The sequence below is a fragment of the Myotis yumanensis genome, unplaced genomic scaffold (genome assembly GCF_028538775.1).
Source record: "Myotis yumanensis isolate MYYU_CA2020_CCGP unplaced genomic scaffold, mMyoYum1.0.hap1 SCAF_9, whole genome shotgun sequence".
NCBI lineage: Eukaryota > Metazoa > Chordata > Mammalia > Chiroptera > Vespertilionidae > Myotis > Myotis yumanensis.
The window spans coordinates 66,135,262-66,153,154 of NW_027223760.1; the positions used below are offsets into that span (position 1 = coordinate 66,135,262).

The following is a 17,893-nucleotide window of genomic DNA, read 5'->3' on the forward strand; positions in this document are numbered from 1 at the left end:
GCCTAGGAGAAGGTTCCAGAGCCTGACTAAAGCTGGGTGAAGTAAAGAATCTTTGTCACTAGACGGAAGGAATTAATATCTGAGAGAAGTTTGATTGTGTTTATTTATTTAAAATACTAAGTGAGTAGTAAAGTTTTCATGAATGTGATTAAAATTAACAACCACCTAGACCAGTGCTTCTCAACCCGTGGGTTGCGACCCCTTTGGGGGCCAAACGACCCTTTCATAAGGGTCGCCTAAGACCATTGGAAAACACATATATAATTACATATTGTTTTTGTGATTAATCACTATGCTTTAATTATGTTCAATTTGTAACAATGAAATTGGGGGTCACCACAACATGAGGAACTGTATTAAAGGGTCGTGGCATTAGGAAGATTGAGAACCACTGCTCTAGACAAACCTAATCCAACTTTTTCTTTTGCCATTCCCTTAGGAAATAATTTTCTGTTTAGTGATGAGATTCCTGTAGTGTGAGGGCATATCATTGTAGAATGAAGTTGAAAATAAGGGCCTTGTTTGTTGTTTTTTATAGTTAAGCATGCAACTTTTGTCCCCTATATTTTTCTTTCAGAGAGTTCACAATGGCAGAAATCGAGCACTTTGTAGACCCCAGTGAGAAAAACCATCCCAAGTTCCAGAACGTGGCAGACCTCCACCTTTATTTGTATTCGGCAAAAGCCCAAGTTAGCGGACAGTCTGCTCGGAAAATGCGCCTCGGGGATGCTGTTGAGCAGGTAAGATTCCATAAGTGACTTAATTTGCATTACATCTACTCAGGGTTTGTAGCACTTAGCAAATTCTGTGTACTGGATGACAAAGCGTTTTATCTTAGCAGTCACTTTATTGTTTTTATACAGTCTGACTATACACTGTTATTACAGTGGGAGCAAATTACCTGAACATGACCATTTGTGGACGACTGGGCTAACATGAAAAAGAATGTTTGGGAGACCCCTTGGAAAAGAGATCCTGGATTGAACTGTGCCTTATCAGTCCGACTTCTAGCAATATGTGCTACTTTTGGGGAGGCATTTTCACCCACAGAGAGCAAGCCCTCTGGATTTTAAACTCTTCTCTATTACCCATAGCAATTGGGAGAGTCTTACATGTAATAGACTTTCTCTAATTATTTGCTTAGAGAAATTCATGAGTGAGAACTTTTCTAACAGTAATGGCTTCCCGATAGTGGAGTGAATTACCCCAGGGAACAATAAGGTTCCTGCCTCTGAAAATATTCAAGTAGAAGCTGGGTGATAACCCGTTGGCCACTTTGCTGAGAAGAGTCCTTCAGTGGGTAGGAGATGGGGCCAGATGACTTCTAAGATCCTTCCAGTACTAAAATGGTGAGATTACATATGCTGTATAGGGCTCACAGATTTCAGTGGCTAAGAATACATTAAAATCCCCTCAACATGTCCTATTACTTTTGTTAATTCAGAAGGAATATATATGTCATTATTGTGAATGTCATTTTTAGCATTGTAGATCTAGAAGGTATAGGTATTAGGCTGAATTTTTGCTGACTCAGTGAGGATTGTAGAAAGATTGTGAATAACCCCATTATTATCATTTTGTTAACTTGACATTAACCCCTTTAAAAATAGCCACCTACTGGGTTTTGAGATTATTCTGAAAACTAGATAAATTAGCTTACCTTGTATTTTCAAATATTTTTCAGTAGATCATGAACAACTCAATGGAAAATGGCATTCCAAAGTGCTAACGTGTTTTTTCCATCCTCTATGCTTGCTTCCATAGTTACTTACTTGTTTATTCATTTATTTTAGGGGGTGATTAACAACTCAGTATTAGGCTATTTCATTGGCCGCATCTACCTCTACCTCACGAAGGTTGGAGTATCTCCAGATAAACTCCGCTTCCGACAGCACATGGAGAACGAGATGGCCCATTATGCCTGTGACTGTTGGGACGCTGAGTCCAAAACGTCCTATGTAAGTAGCGTGGGATGGTTTTTAGTGTGTGATTTTCACACTGTTATCTTAGAAGCATGGATTCAAAGTCGCCTTTTGTGTGCTTTATGTCAGAAAGTGAAAGTTCCAATTGTATGCCTCTCCCCCAAAGCATTTCATGTTTCTTCTCTAAATTAGACATTTTCTGTAGTAAATCTTTCTGGCTTTGAGGATCTCTGTTGCCAGTCTTCTTTGGTGGTCGTGGTGGGTGTTTTTTTTTTAACAACCCTTTAAAATTGTAGAAGCCATTCTCAGCCCCATAGGCCTGGGTTTGTCAGCCCTGATCCAGATGTCGTTATATGCATTACAAACATATAAATGTGTACATGTGTGATGATACTCATATATTATTAGTGGCTGTTATTGATGTTGTTTTTAATATATTCTTTTTTCTTTCTGGAGTTAAGAGAGACTTTCTGTAACCTGTTAGGTTTTTCTTGTTACTTTATTTTCTTTGAAAGCTTGTTTGACATATGTATGCCCAAAGAACAGCAGCAATTAGTTTTGGGATTACAGGTGATCATTCCTTTCTTTACATGTTTTAGATTTTCTGGAACTTCTTTTTCTTTTCAAATCAAACCAAGGAAATATTTTCTGTTTTGTGTGGGGAAAGTTTACTTCTTTTCTCTTTGTCCCATACCAGTTCCCTTTCTTAGTTTGCTTTGACTCTAAGTTCAAGTTAAACCAGACACAGATTCTTGCTGCCTCTATTCAGATCCTGAATCTGGCCTGGATTTAATCTTACTTAGTGTTTGTTTATTCATTCAACATTTATAATTGTTAAGAGCTAAGCTGTATGTCATTCTAAGGGCTTCACCTGTTATCTATGCAATCCTCACAATAATCTGAGGGAACTGAAGTGCTGAGAAGTTAAGTAGTTTGCTCCCCTCTATAGCTAGTGAGTGGTGGAACTGGGACAGGAACCAGGCTGTTTGACTCCGCCCCACACTCTTAACCATTGTGCTACATTACTTTAGTAAACCCTTCTACATTCTTCCTCATCCTCTTCTGAGTGCCACCTGAGCTGTGGCCGCACCTTTAAGGATTGGGGATCAGAAAATGTGGGCCTAATAAGGCCTGGGGATATAAGGTACAGCATGGTGACTACAGTTAATAATACTGTAGTGCATCGTTGAAATTTAAGAGAGTAGATCTTAAATGGTCTCGTCACAAGAAAAAAATTCTGTAACTATTAATGGTGATGGATGTTAATTAGACTTACTATATATACTAGAGGCCCGGTGCACGAATTTGTGCACCAAGCCTCTAGTATGCATATAAGATCTTTGGTTAATCTCTTCCCGCCCTCCCCACTTCCCCCTTGCCTCTGAGATTCATCAGTCTGTTCCATGTTTCCATGCCTGTGCGTTGAGTGTTTGCCCCCTGGTAGTCAGTGAGTGTCATAGCTAATGGTCGAATGGTTGAATGGTTGAATGGTTGCTTAGGCTTTTATATATATAGATTGCAAAATTGTGATCATTTTGCAATATATACAAATAGTAAATCATTACATTGTATAACTGAAACTAATATAATATTATATGTAAATTATTCCTAAATTTTAAAAAATTAAAGAAAAAATAAATTAAGAAAATGATGTTGGCCTAGGATTGAGATCAGGCTACAGTGTTTTGTGTAAGATCATTGGAAGACAGGACAAATAAAACCAGAAGCTCCAAGGTAACAGGATCCAGAAAAGGGGAGAACGCCTCTGAAAACTTTAATACTTTCTTTCTGTGCTCTTCATATTTATGTTCTTAAAATAAAAAATAGTTACTGATACTGCTTCTGCTCCATCTTCTCTTCTTCCTTCGCAGAGGCAACCACTGCCCCAAAGTTGCTTACCTTTGTCAGGCATGATTTTGTAATTTTACCTCTTAGTACATAAGTAGGTTAATTCGCATCTCTGGTAAATGATAACCACCAAGTTTATACAGTTAAGCATGTACATTTAAGTTGACGTATTAGTGAATATCATGTTACATGTTTTCAGGTTTTGTTCTTTAATTCCTATTTTGTTGTTTTGTGTTGCAGTTTCTGAGCTTATATGAGTTGTATATTTGCTCTCTTTATTTCAAGCACCCCATGTGGTAACATGCACTTAGGAAGCTCATGATGGTTGACTTTTCCCAAACTCTTCAAATCAAAGGCAAAAAATAAATATTCATGAGGACTAACTAGATACTTAACTAAAATAAGCCTTTTACCTCTTTTGTTCTTATTCAAATAACAAGTTCTTAAGCGTCTTTGAAAACAATTTAGATTGTGCTTTTGAAAAGTATCTTAGGTTTTAACAAGAAATGGAACCTGGCACCCATGCTGTTATTAAGCTTTACTGTGTGACTTAAACATTACCTGCTCTTAACTAAATGTTCTTCTGGTGGGTGGGAAGCAGCCAGCTGATGCCGAGTGGTGAGAGCTATAGACACTTCATCCCAAGAGCGGAGGAGTTTCTGCCAGATTTATTTTGAATCCTGCTCACAAATTTGAAACAAACCTGTTTTTTTTCTAGGTTCACATTTTATAACCACAATTAAACCCTAGAATTTGTTAGTTTAGCCCACATTCACAGCATGGCAAAATAAATCTGTCCAGAAAATAACAGATTTACTTTGTGTACATGTGTGATTTATGTTTGATAGGGTTGTTAGCCGCCTGGTGTGTAAGAGAATCCCCATTTCAAACATTTATAAGTTAGGAGGGGAGATTCTATAATTGAGTCATCCTTGAGTATGTGAAAGAGTTAGTTACAATCTGCATGGGTTTGTGAATGAACCTAAAGTAAGGAATAAATGTTTTTATCTATTCTGTCTTCTTAGGGCTGGATTGAGATAGTCGGATGTGCTGATCGGTCCTGTTATGACCTCTCTTGTCATGCGCGAGCCACCAAAGTCCCACTTGTAGCGGAGAAGCCGCTGAGAGAGCCCATATCCTTTCTAGTTATTTCTCAACTCAGGACTGACGCGCGAACATCTCGCAAGTAGACAAGTCCAGCTCTGTACCTTGTTCCTGTGGATAAACAGAGGTGTTTGATATTGGGACAATACTTAAACCTATTATTTCACCCATTACTGCTACATTCCTATTCTCTCTACTTAAAATCTGACATGTGCCCACTCAGTGTTTGGTTTTTAAAAGAAGTATTTTCAGAAAAATGCTCTAAATATCTTTCAGGGCATTTCAGCCATTTTCAAAATGCATCATTTCTCCACACCTGCACCTACTGACATACTCTTTGCATAAAGAGTACCCGGGTGAATACATTTTCTAACAAAAGATGGGTGCCATTTTATGGTAGATAAAATAATAATTGAGCTTACTTGTTATGTTAATCAGCACAGTAGGAATTTCCTTCCTTTACCAGACAGTGAAGTGAGCTGATCTTAGGGCTGGTGTTGGGACGTTTTAGAAATGTATAAATTATTATCAGAAGTTATGTATCAGCTTCTATTGCTGTTTGGATAATATATTCCTGTAACTTTGAAAAAAACTCTACTGATGGTGTTTACTTATTTTGAATGATTTCGTGGTTCTCAGTATCATTTTCTGAAATACAATTTTGGATTCCTTGACTACTTCATACAAAACAGTCAACCTTGTTCAGTTTGAACCCAATAAGGGAGCGATTGGTAAGGCGTATAAGAAGGATGCAAAGCTGGTGATGGAGTACCTTGCCATTTGTGACGAGTGTTACATTACAGAAATGGAGAAACTACTGAATGAAAAAGGGTAAGATTTAAGATGTGTGCTCTACATGGGCTCCAGGCAAATATGTCCTCTCTGCCAGGTTCTGAAGGTTAGGGTGAGGTTACTATCTTTACAAATTCTTTGCAGGTAAGTGCTATCTCTGGCTACTTTTAAAGGACTGAGCTTGCCAAGATTTAGGTACTATCGCCAGAAATAGATTTGAAATGGACTACAAAGATTCCCCCCACCCCCACCCAATAACTTTTTAGAGGAGACTTGTCCAAGGTAGTGACTGAGGAAGGGTTAGAAACCATATCTGCCTTCAAGTCAATGCTCTGTTTTTGAACTTTGGAGTAGTCTCTGTAATTGTTTTAAGCATAAATAAAAAAAAATATAGTAGAGAAGAATCTTTAAAGGAATACAACAAAATCCAACACTAAAGAGTATAAAATTTACTATGTCTGAAAAGCAATAAAAATGTGTAGACATATGAAAATGTGACCCATAATGAGGAAAAGAGTCAATCAAAGGAAATACCCAGAAATGACAAACATGATGGAGTAAATACATAGGGTCTTAAAACAGTTATAAATATGCTTTATATGCTCAAAGACGTAAGGGAGCACGTGAGCTTATGAGGTGAGAGATGGAAATATATATGGAGAAAGAACCAATGGAATATCAAGAGGCAGTATCTCAAATAAAAACCTCAGTGAATGGGGTTAACAGTGGATTAAACATTGCAGAAAAAAGAGTATGGAACTCAATGTAGCAATAGAAACTATTAAAAATGAGGCATAGAAAGAGGAACTGGGAGAAAAAAATGTCCTTTGGGACAATAAGAGAAGTATTTTCAGTCTAACGTGTAATTGTGAGTCACAGGGAGTATATATAGCGAAAATATCTGAAGATACATCAATAGCTGAAAATTTTCCAAATTTGATGCAGACTATAATAAACCCAGGGCCTCAAGAAGTTCAACCCCAGCAGAATTAGCAAAGAAAGCCACATAAAGGCACATCAGAATCAAATTGCGGGAAACTAGTAATGAATAGAAAACTCTAAAGTAGCCTGGGGAGAAAAGGTTCCTTATATGAAAAGGAACAAAGATAGGAATGATTGGAGTTCTCATCAAACTCAAGGCAAGCCACAGTATAATAGAATGAAATTTTTTTAAGTGCTTACCGACAAAAACCCTAGACCCAGCAAAAATATTCTTCAAAGATGAAAAGGAAATGCTTTCAGACAGACAAAAGCTCAGAGAATATATTGTCAGCAGACCTACCTGCAAAAAATGTCAAGGATGTTCTTCAAGCAGAAGTGTGGAAATCTCTTCAAGCAGAAACATGGAAATTTAAGTTTACCCAAAGAAATTAAGAGCTCTAGAAATGCTAAATACATGGGTAGATATAAATGACATTTCTTAATTTCTTTAAAAGATAATGCACTGTTTAAAGCAAAAACAATAACAATGTGTTGTGAAACTTACAACATATATAGAAGTAAAATGTATGCCATCAATAGTTCAAAGGATAAGAATGATGCATTGGGAATAGACCATTTTAAGGTGTACCAGGTATATTATAAGTGAATGTCATAATATTACTTGAAGTAGCCTATGATAAATTAATAAAAGTACATATAGTAAATTTTAGAGCAATTTACTGGAAAAAAACCACATAAAAACCAAAGGGATATAACTAATAAACCAATAAGGGACATAAAATCTATATATATAAAAGACTAAGCAACCATTATAACCGAAAGACCAGAACAACCAGACGACTGGCGGTAGCTATGATGTGCATTGACGCAGACCTTGCTGCTGGGGCCTTGACAGCTCCAAATCTGGTTCACCTGCACCCCGGACCCAGACAGGAGGGAGGAGGGAGCCTGATTCCTCATGGAATCAGCTGTTGGTTAGCTTGCTACTGGGTCTGACCTCCCTAGGTCCCTCCCTCCGGCAGGCCAGCCCCAATTGCCGCCCGGCCGAGGGACCTGTGCAAGAATTTGTGCACCAGGCCTCTAGTAGAATAATAAAATATACTCTAGAAGAAGACAGAAGAGGAAAAATGAACAAAGAACAGATGGAACAAATACAAACTAACTCATGAGATGGTAGACTTAAACTCAATAGTATTGATAACTACACTAAATATAATGATTCAAATCAGCGATTTCCAACCAGTGTGCCACAAGAATTTATAAGACATGCAATACCTGACTGACTTCCCTTAAATTGTCAAATAAAAAAATGACAACAGCCAACACAATAGCATTCTAGTATGAATGCCCTGCCTTAAACCATAAATATATAGGTTATACAATAAAGTTTTATCTTATTAGTCATGTAGCATAATAAGGTTGTTTCTGATTGGTTAATTCTTGGTACCAGAAATCTTATACACAAGTTTAGGCACCTGATTTTTTAAAAAGTCACTTTGGAGAAAAAAGGGTAGGTAATTACTATTACTAATTATTATTATTATTTGTAAATCAAAATATACCTTTGTTGGTCAGGTTGGTAAAAATATATTTTTTGGTGTGCTGCAGAATTTTAGTAATTAGTTTATGTGTGCCATAAATAGAAAGAAATGTTCAAAAATCACTGATCTATAAACACTTAATTCAATAGCCATGATCAGACTATTTAAAAAATTCAAGACCCAATTAAATGCTGTTTATAGGAAACTTACTGCAACTGTAATACACAAGTAGGTTTAAAAAAATGTTCCCATGTAAACAATCAGAAAGTTGGAGTGGCTCTATTAATATCAGGCAAAGTAAACATCAGAACAAGGAAAATTACCAGGGAGGGGTAGAGTTGCATTTCACAATGTGAAAGGGTCAGTTCATTAGGAAGGTGTATCACTTCTAACTATATGTAACTAAAAACAACCTCAAAATGTGTATGGCAAACTTGACAGAACTAAAACGAAAAATAGACAAATCCACAATTATAGTTGGAGATATTTTCACCCCTTTCTCAGTAATTGTAGAGCAAGTAGACAAAAGTTGAGGATCACTATTAATTTAATGTCAGTTATATAATGTCTAAAAACCAGAATACACATTTTTAAGTACACTTCAAACATCGTTCATACTGTTTTAAAATATATTTATTAATTTCAGAGAGGAAGGAAGAGGGAGAGAGAGAAACATCAATGATGAGAGGGAATCATTGATTGGCTGTCTCCTGCACGCTCACATTGGGGATCAAGCCTGCAACCGGGGCATGTGCCCTGACCAGGAATCGAACCTTGACCTGCTGGTTCATAGGTCGACGCTCAACCACTGAGCCATGCAAGCCGGGCCTTCATACAGCCCTCCAGCTAAGGATGAATTTTGCATTTTCAAAGGGTTGTTTAAGAAAAAGAATACAAGGGACTGCATATGGCTTGAAAACCCTGGAATATTTTATATCTGGCCCTATACAGAAAGTTTGCCAACAACTGTCAGACATTCGGCTAAGTGAAAGAAGTCTTACACAAAGATTATATGCGGAATCCTAGGAAAGACAGCGCTAGCTTACAGTGATAGGAGGCACAGCAATGATTAACTGGGGCTGGAGGGGATTGAGATAAGGGACAGGGCCACCTCTGGAGCGATGGTGGTTGCATGTGCATGTATATATCTGTCAAAAGACCTATTGCAAGATGAGTCCCTGCAAGTTGAGAATACAGTTATCCATTTCAAATCTTACTAAAATGGACATAGATCACTAGTTAGATATTATCCACAAATAAGACAGTTTTCTTTTTAAATTATTCTCAAGTAATGGTTTCCTCCTTGCTTATTTCAGCTTGTTAATAACCATTACCTACTCTATACTTAGGCCGTGCTTGCAGAGAGAATGTATACGATACAGTTTGTGGAGTGGGATCTTTAATGCACACGCACAGACTTCAGACAGAATGTACAGTTGGAGGGGGTCGGTGAAAGTCACTCATGTAATCATGAGATCATCCCTGCTAGAAACCAGCAGAACCCAGCGCAACCTGTGTCAGCCGTACAGCTTCAAAGACAACCACAGGGGCCTCTCTCTCCCAGCACTAAGCTGCTTGTGAGAGACCCTGATCTTCATAATGGGAGGAAATGCCTCATAAGCATGTTGTAAAGGTGAAGTCTTCTAGCCCGAAGCAGAATGGGTGTATCTCAGGATGGGAACATACTGCAGTCAGTTATTTGGGGACAGGGGGATAATATTTTATATCGACATATCAAACAGAATCATTAAACGTTTAGCTGATCTTCATCAACATAAATGTCAAAGTTTATTTGGGAAATAGAGTGGGAGTTTTAAGATTACTTGGCACAATGACAAGCTGGTCATTCTTACATTTGTTGGGACAATAAAGAGAACAGTGGTCTTTTGTCAGCAGGCCTGTGTTTGACAAATTTGTTGTAATTATTCCAAAATTGAATTTTTAAAACATTGTTTTTGGTTTTACCTTGATCTCAGAACCAAAGGAATTGGTTATTAAGCCATTTATGGAATTTTATAAAACTAGTCCTATTTTGGGGTGCCTCCCAGAATACTATTTGATGCCTTTGTTAGAATAATACTTAATTTGGTGTTTCTTACGAAGTAATTTAAGTTTGGCTTCAGCCATTCTATCCGAGAGTTGACTAAGTTATATTCCACTTGAAATGGAAAACAGGTAGTGGTCTGTAAAGCTCCTTTGAATGAAGGCACAGGGATGCCTGTTTTCACTAATATGTAATGTTTCTTTGTAGGGAATTCACTATTGAAACTGAAGGGAAAACATTTCAGTTAACAGGAGACATGGTCAATGTGAAGAGATTCCAGAAAACACTATATGGTAAATTTGTAAAAATAATTAAGAAACAAACAAAAAAATATTATTATTCCTTAAAGTTTTTTTTGTTTGTTTGTGTTTGTTTTTTTACTTTTATAACATAACCAGTTTACTGAAAATTTGAAGAGGAAAAATAAGTTTTTAATGCCATAACCCTAAGTTTGATGAATATGTTTAAGGCATTATCTTGGGCCTTTTTTAAAGAGCATAATTGTACTCATACTGGAGAATAATTTATAATGCCACCTTTATATTTCCTATGATCTCAGGTGCATATGAAGAATAGCTCTGATTTAAAAGATCTTTTTTTCTTTTTCATTTTAAGGAAAAGTGCTTTTGTTTCCTAAGCAAAAGAGGGATTTCACCCCTTCTACTTTTTTTTTTGGCAGATTAACTTGTTAAACTTCACTTAGTGATCTTTAATGCTTTTTTAAAAGCCAAGGCGGTGACTTTTTTTTAATAGAACAAATTCTGTGAATTTGGGAGCGAGTATTTTGGAACTTATGAGGATGCTTATGGTTTATGGTGGCTGCATTAAAACTCCTGGGAGCGGGGAATGGTGGGTAGGGGAAGCTCCTGCCAGGGAGAGAGCAGGCCTCAGGGAGCTGTGCAAACGGTCTGAAGTGGTAACAGTGAGCAGGGGGCTCTTCATGGCCTGGGCTACTTCGTCACCGTCCTGTAGCTGGTTCAGAGCCATTGCTCACACACCCCGGAAGGATGGGCCGAAAATGCCTCCATGATGTTTTCTAAAATGATATTCTTACTCTTTATCACAGACAAAAGAAATAGGCTCTCTTTTCTTTCACATAATTGAGTTGTTAGTTCAGTTACCTCATTTCCCTTGCAGCGTAAACTCTCCAAGGTTAAAGTCAGTTACCTTAGACCTGGACAGTGCGTAGCCTGCTGTTTTTCTGATGAGTACATTTCCTGTGGGTCCCACAGGTACAGCCTCCCCCGTGGGAAATGCTGTGGGCCCTTGTGAATGTCTTTGAGTGAGTGCTGATCCCTGAGCACTCTTCTCTCAGGGCCTCCTGACCCCAGAACCTTGGACACGCAGGGGCAGTAACTTGGCTCTCTCAAAGACTTCTCATCCACATGGCAAGATGGGAAGCAAACCAAACAAACCACTGGTACTCGTGTGTGTAGGAATCATTCTTGTTAATTTTGCCAGCTGTCATGATAGATTGTTCATCCCAGCAAAATCTTACAAAAGCTCTAGAGTTTTCATACTTTCTTCATAGGCAAGGCGGACGTTAGAGTGTAGCTGCTATTGTTCATAGCTGACCAACTGGGGAAGAAGTACCTCGGGGCCTTGTTTCACTTCTGTGCTATATAAACAACTAATGAAATTTGATGAAGTTGTTTTTCACTCCAACTTTCTCTTGCAGTGGTTCTCAACCTTCCTAATGCCGCGACCCTTTAATACAGTTCCTCATGTGGTGACCCCCAGCCATAAAATTATTTTCGTTGCTACTTCATAACTGTAATTTTGCTACTGTTATGAATCGTAATGTAAATATCTGATATGCTATATGTGTTTTCCGATGGTCGCGACCCACAGGTTGAGAACCGCTGCTTTAAAGGCATCACGTTTCCTACCAGCAAATAGTTCTCAGGGATGTGTCTTTATTCTGATGTACAGAATCGATCAAAATTCATCTAGACAAGAGATAATTTTAGTGCCAATGAGGATTACTTAACGAGGCCCTGAGATGCGTCACATGGGGTTTCAGAGAATGTACTGAGTTTCTCTCTCTTGCAGTGGAGGAAGTTGTCCCGAATGTAATTGAACCCTCCTTCGGGCTGGGCAGGATCATGTATACGGTATTCGAACATACATTCCACGTGCGTGAGGGAGACGAACAGAGAACGGTAAGCTGTCCCGCACATGTGTTTTCTCTGACAAGGCCAGAAATGAAACTGGCTGACGTATGTGAGTAAGACTGAGTGACCAGTTAGCTGCTACTACTCATCTTTGTGTAACTGTCCACAGAGCAATGCACTGCCTCGTGTTATTTCATTTGAGCTTCAGGGTGTGTGGGTTATTCTTGATGCCACTGTTATAGTTGCTTGGTGATCTCTATTCTGAGACACAACATACCACTTTGAGGGAACTATCTTTGTTGCATCAGTGGAAGAAATGATACTTTCTGGATATACTCACGTTTTCAGAGAATTGGAAAGGAAAGAATGGCTCTTAGAATTTGGCCAAATCAAGAAACTATGTCTGCACGCGTAAAGCTTTTAAGGGAACCTTAAAGGGCATAAAATTGTCTGGGGTGCTTTTGGGGTAAAGACATAAATTCCTAGGTTCTCTTTCAGGGATACTGATTCACCAGGTCTTAGATCCAGGGATCTATGTTTTTTCATAGGAGCCCCAGGTGATTTCAGTGTGGGAGAGTGACAGATCTTAAATTGGACATTGGCTTTTGGGGGATAGCCCTTCCTGTCATCCAAGCATTGCTAACAATCAGTATTTATAAGAAGTCTTTGTTAACTTCATAAGTTTCCTTTCGTTCTGCTGTTTCTGAATCGCTGCCCACGTCTGCCACTTCATCCCTTCACTTTGCCTTCCTTCACCTTCTCACCTCACCTCTGCCTGCGGAAAGTATACTCCTTGATTTATAGCAGACGCTCAGTCAGAGGGAGAATGGCCAGAGAAGAGCAGCCATAAATGTCAAGTTAACTGAGCGGAAGGGTCTCATCTACATGACCATTCATTCTAAAGCTGATGTGTGCATCATGTTGGACATCAACTCTTTCTGGGACATTGAACCTTAAAGAATGGACCGATGAGCCCTTGGTGCCAGTATTGTACATCTGACATACTTACTATTGGCAGTAGGTGGCTATTAAAGTTGCCATTTTATTCTCTGCCCTCAAGTTGCATCTTCATTTCCTGACATTGAAGGAGCAGCTTTTCATTCATTCAGCAGACAGTGGGAGCGAGGCTGACACCAGGCCTGCTGGCTGGTCTCCTCCAGCAGGGATGACGTCCGTAACGGAATGTGCTCTTTGCAGATGTCAAGTTTGCTTCGAGCTTTTCTGTTTATTTTTAAATCGGTTTTTAAAAAGCCTTTTAGCTGTTCCTTTGAATCTAACAATATTGATAAAACTAGAGTTCTGGTAGAAATGTTGTAAGGGCTAAGCCAGAGGAAATTAGAGACAGCTTTTTATGAATTGCAGAAATTCCTATCATGAAGAGACATTTGATTAGACTGTGGGAAGCCAAAAATGTTTTTAAATTACTAGCACGTAGTTCCTAACCCATTTTCCTAAGGCTTTGGTATAAAAACATTGTCAGTGAGATAACATTTTTTCCAGGAAGGCAGGTCCCCGTTTCTCACAAATCGTTGTCACAGGTGGAGGTGAGAAGTCGGACTTGAACATGTGACCGCGACAGCCGCAGCCCTGGTGTCTGGGCCTTACTCCCCACGGGTGTTCACTGTCGCTGGGCATCGGAAGTTGATTAGGTTTTAGGGTGGGCTGCCCTGGAACCTGTGTCATTTATTATTTTTATGGGACCTATTCATTCTGAGTTTCATATTCTTACCTTCAGGCGAACCTTTTGTTTAAATATTATTTAAGAACCTGTTTCCAACCCAGAAAGGCAGGCGAGTTTGCCTTACACAGAATATCCTCGCTTTCTTTCCCGTCTGAGCACCCCCGCAGCCTGTTCAGGAGCAGTGTGAGGGGCTATGCTCACCGCTATACCACCAACGCTGCGTCATGTTACTTCTTTTGGACATACATTTGTGAGCTGATTAAACTTTCTGGTTTTACTCGGTCACTGAGGCTTATAGATCGCCTCCTGAAACGCTTTAAGGACAGAATGGGGCCCTCCCACTTATTATTTGGTGATTTGAAGGGAGATTCTTTAGGGATCTCCACAGAAAGAGGGAAGGCTGTAAGGCTTTTTGTTGGTTTTTAGAAAGAGGAGGGGAGAGGGATAGAGAGAGAGAAACATTGATGAGAGAGGAACATCACTGATCGGCTGCCTCCTGCAGGCCTCCTGCCGGGGATCAAGCTTGCAACCCAGGCATGTGCCCTGACCGAGAATCAAACCAGTGACCTCTTTGTTCTTAGGCAGATGCTCAACCACTGAGCCACACCAGCCAGGTTATAAGGCTTTTTATACGTTTCCAGAAAATTGGCATCTTCTGTGGTGGCTTTGAGAGTGCTTTCCCATCATTTAACTTTCACAGCAGAGCTGTGAGGCCCGTGGAGCAGGTGGGAGAGACTGCTGTGTAGATGGCGAGACTAAGGTCCAGAGAGAGCGCTCAGCTGAGTGGTCCGACTTCAGAGCTAAAAGCAGACCTTTCTGGTCTGTTCTGGTGACCTGCTGTTCTCTTCCGTCACGCTGCTTTTCCTAGTGTGTCCTGGTGTTTTGATTGTGAAGTTTGGACAGTAGCATTTAGATTTTTATAAACTAACACATCTGTATTTCTCTCATCTAGTTCTTCAGTTTCCCGGCGGTGGTAGCACCATTCAAATGCTCCGTCCTTCCACTGAGCCAGAACCAGGAGTTCATGCCATTTGTCAGGGAATTATGTAAGCAAATCCAATTGAGCAACCTTCCTGGGAACCCTATCAAGTAGACTGAATTTTAGGAAGTGTTTTTTTAAGAAAATAAAATCCCAGTGGTGCTAGCCTCTGCTCTTATTTGTGAGAGAGAGTGTGCTTGTTGGGAAGTTTCCTTCTAGTGTTTGAGTGAGTAGAGGTGGGACCAGGTGTCAGACTGAGAGCAGCCTTGCTTCCCCAGCTCACTTCCTGGGGGTCTCCAGCCCCTGAGCCCCCAGCACCGACAGGAGCCTCGTGGTCCCTGGTGCAGCTCACTCACTTCAGTGTTGGGAAACGGAGAGTTCATTGAGCAGCTCAGCGGTCTGCAAGGGGAGGTGCTGGAGTCGGGACTGGCCTTGGCCGTAGATTCTGATGCTCGTTCCCCACCCGGCAGCTGTGTGAGGTGCGAGTGAGGGGTTGGGCTCCAGCAAGGGACTTACTCAACTTTGGGGATTTTTCTCTCTGTTGGGGCTATAACTTAATTACTCTCCTGCCTTAGTTCCTTTTATAAGTTTCCTCAACTTGTAAGTCAACATTTAGATGACACTGGCTCTCCATTATTTTATTTTGAATTTGTTTAATTGCTTTTGGGTAGCGGAAGCCCTCACCAGGAACGGCGTCTCCCACAAGGTAGATGATTCCTCTGGGTCCATCGGGAGACGCTACGCCAGGACTGACGAGATCGGCGTGGCTTTCGGCATTACCATTGACTTTGACACCGTGAACAAGACCCCGCACACAGCCACCCTGCGGGACCGGGACTCCATGCGGCAGATTCGAGCTGAGGTGCCCGCTCTCCCTTTGGCCGCTGTAGCCTTAGAAATGCGTGCCGGTTCCTTCTCATTTCAGCTGGATGTTGATGCTCCCCTTTCCTTTTTTCTTTTTAATTTTAATCAGGCTTATAGCAGACAGAGCACAGATTCCCAAGTCCCCTTGGTTTCATTATGAAAATATCCATGAACACATCTCTAATGTTTTATAGCCATTCGGGCCGCTCTGGGCTCATTCTCCGGCAGTTTGCTTTTATAGTTGTTTGATTATTTGGGCAAGAGAAATAGGATCCCAAGCGGTTGTTGCCATAGTTTTATTGGCAGGCTTTGAGGGACTTGGACGTTTCTATATAAATGTATACATGTGCATGTATAAACTTTCCCATGTTAACCCATTTAAAACAGCGCATATGTCATAGTAATTTTACTTAATGAGAAGGTAACAGTGGAGACAGGAGAAGTGCAGGAGGGGGGAGGGAAGAGCAGCCACCTTAATTGACAGCCACCTGGCTAATTTATTCATCTTGAGGAGGCTTTTATTTAGAGCCTGGTAATCGCTCAGCCTGATACAGAGAGCTAGGCGTGGGGAAAGCAGAGGGAAAAGACTGCTTTTCCCAGAGGACATTACAGTCTGGTTCGGAAGTCTGGCTTGTCCTTTTACAGAACCAGGTCTCACTCCTCTGGACCTGCATTCCCATCTGTCAGTGGTCTCAGAGGCTGGGCCCTGGGCCAGCAGCATCCACATCACCTGGGAGCTTGTTGGATGAGCAGAAGCTCCGCCCCAGACCTACAGAATCGGAAGCTGGGGTGGAGAGGGCTGTGGGGGGGAGGGGCGAGGAGGGGAGGACAGAACTGCTCTATCGAGATCTCCAGGGTGTCCTGGGGCTCAGGGTTGAGAAAGGCTGCTGCCTGGCGGCCAGTGTGTGCTTATGGCTGAGGAACACGCTGGCCCCGGAGCTGGGGCTCTCCATTGTACCAGCCTGCCCTGGCTCCGAGTGGCCCCTGGGTGACCCCTGTTCTCAGGGTTAGATTTGACACACATGAAGTCACTGCATTCGACACAGAGACTTGGAATAATGAAGGAAGGCTGTGTGGGTGAACTGGGTTTTGTGGGGCTTGGCAGGCGTTCTGGGCTGGAGGGAGGTGAGGATGGGTAAGTGAGGCGGCTGCAGAGGGCAGGACAGGAAACATCCTGTGGGGACTGGTTTCTAGTCACTGTTAAACGTTGGTTTGGCTGCGAGGGTTCCTGAATTCAGGGTGAACCCTTTCTGACAGTCTGATCGAGTTGGTTGACTCTTGGACTTCTCTTCCCTTTTACCCCAGGTCTCTGAACTGCCCAGTGTCGTCCGAGATCTGGCCAACGGCAACCTCTCGTGGGCCGATGTGGAGGCCAGGTATCCTCTCTTTGAAGGGCAAGAAACTGGTAAAAAAGAGACAGTGGAGGAATGAGGACAATTTCAGCAACTTTTGACCACTTGCGCTAATAAAAAAATAACTCTTATCATGTCCACTTTACAAAAAGCCGCCTTGTGATTGCTCCGGGGACTGCATTTTATCCTCAGCGGCTGCCTGATCTCGCCCCACAATTAAAGTTGGAGGAATTCTGAACAGTCTTGTCCATTTGCTCCTGCTTCCGCGTCCTCGGCAGAGCTGTTGCTCCCACCTGTGGACACACGCTCATAGCTTACTGTTAAACACAACTGATGCTTTTTTATAATTAGCCTTATTGGGGATAATTTACATACCATAAGACTCAGCTGTGTGAAGTGTGTAATTCCGTAATGGTTAGCAGATTTACGGTGTGCAACTGCCACCACACTCGGATTTTAGAACACTCCCCTCACCCCGAAAAGAAATCTGCACTCAGCTCACTCCGCATTCCAGCCCAGGCTACCACTTAGGTACTTTCTGTAGATGTCTTTCCTGTTCCTTCTCTTTCTGAGAAAGTGATGGTGTTGTGCTGAGGAGGCAGCATGGACGGCCTGTGGGAAGGCCTAGGTGGGGCGGGGCAGCGGAGAGCAGGAGGAGGAGGTGTTTTGGAGGGGGGGGGGAGCAGGGCTGCCACCGGAATGTTCTGCGG

At 41.1% G+C, this 17,893-nt stretch overlaps 1 protein-coding gene across 1 annotated transcript in view; it reads left to right on the plus strand.

The window, feature by feature from the left end:
• The window catches only part of GARS1 (glycyl-tRNA synthetase 1), a 34,450-nt gene extending 17,029 nt beyond the window's left edge, over nt 1-17,421 (plus strand). Inside the window, exons 9-17 of the mRNA XM_070424520.1 lie at nt 578-740; nt 1,794-1,958; nt 4,796-4,908; nt 5,565-5,705; nt 10,401-10,486; nt 12,246-12,355; nt 14,941-15,034; nt 15,639-15,829; nt 17,137-17,421. Coding sequence (XP_070280621.1) covers nt 578-740; nt 1,794-1,958; nt 4,796-4,908; nt 5,565-5,705; nt 10,401-10,486; nt 12,246-12,355; nt 14,941-15,034; nt 15,639-15,829; nt 17,137-17,262 — 1,189 coding nt within the window. The 3' untranslated portion in view covers nt 17,263-17,421. The remainder of the gene's footprint in view (nt 1-577; nt 741-1,793; nt 1,959-4,795; nt 4,909-5,564; nt 5,706-10,400; nt 10,487-12,245; nt 12,356-14,940; nt 15,035-15,638; nt 15,830-17,136) is intronic.
• Nucleotides 17,422-17,893: the final 472 nt, after the last annotated feature.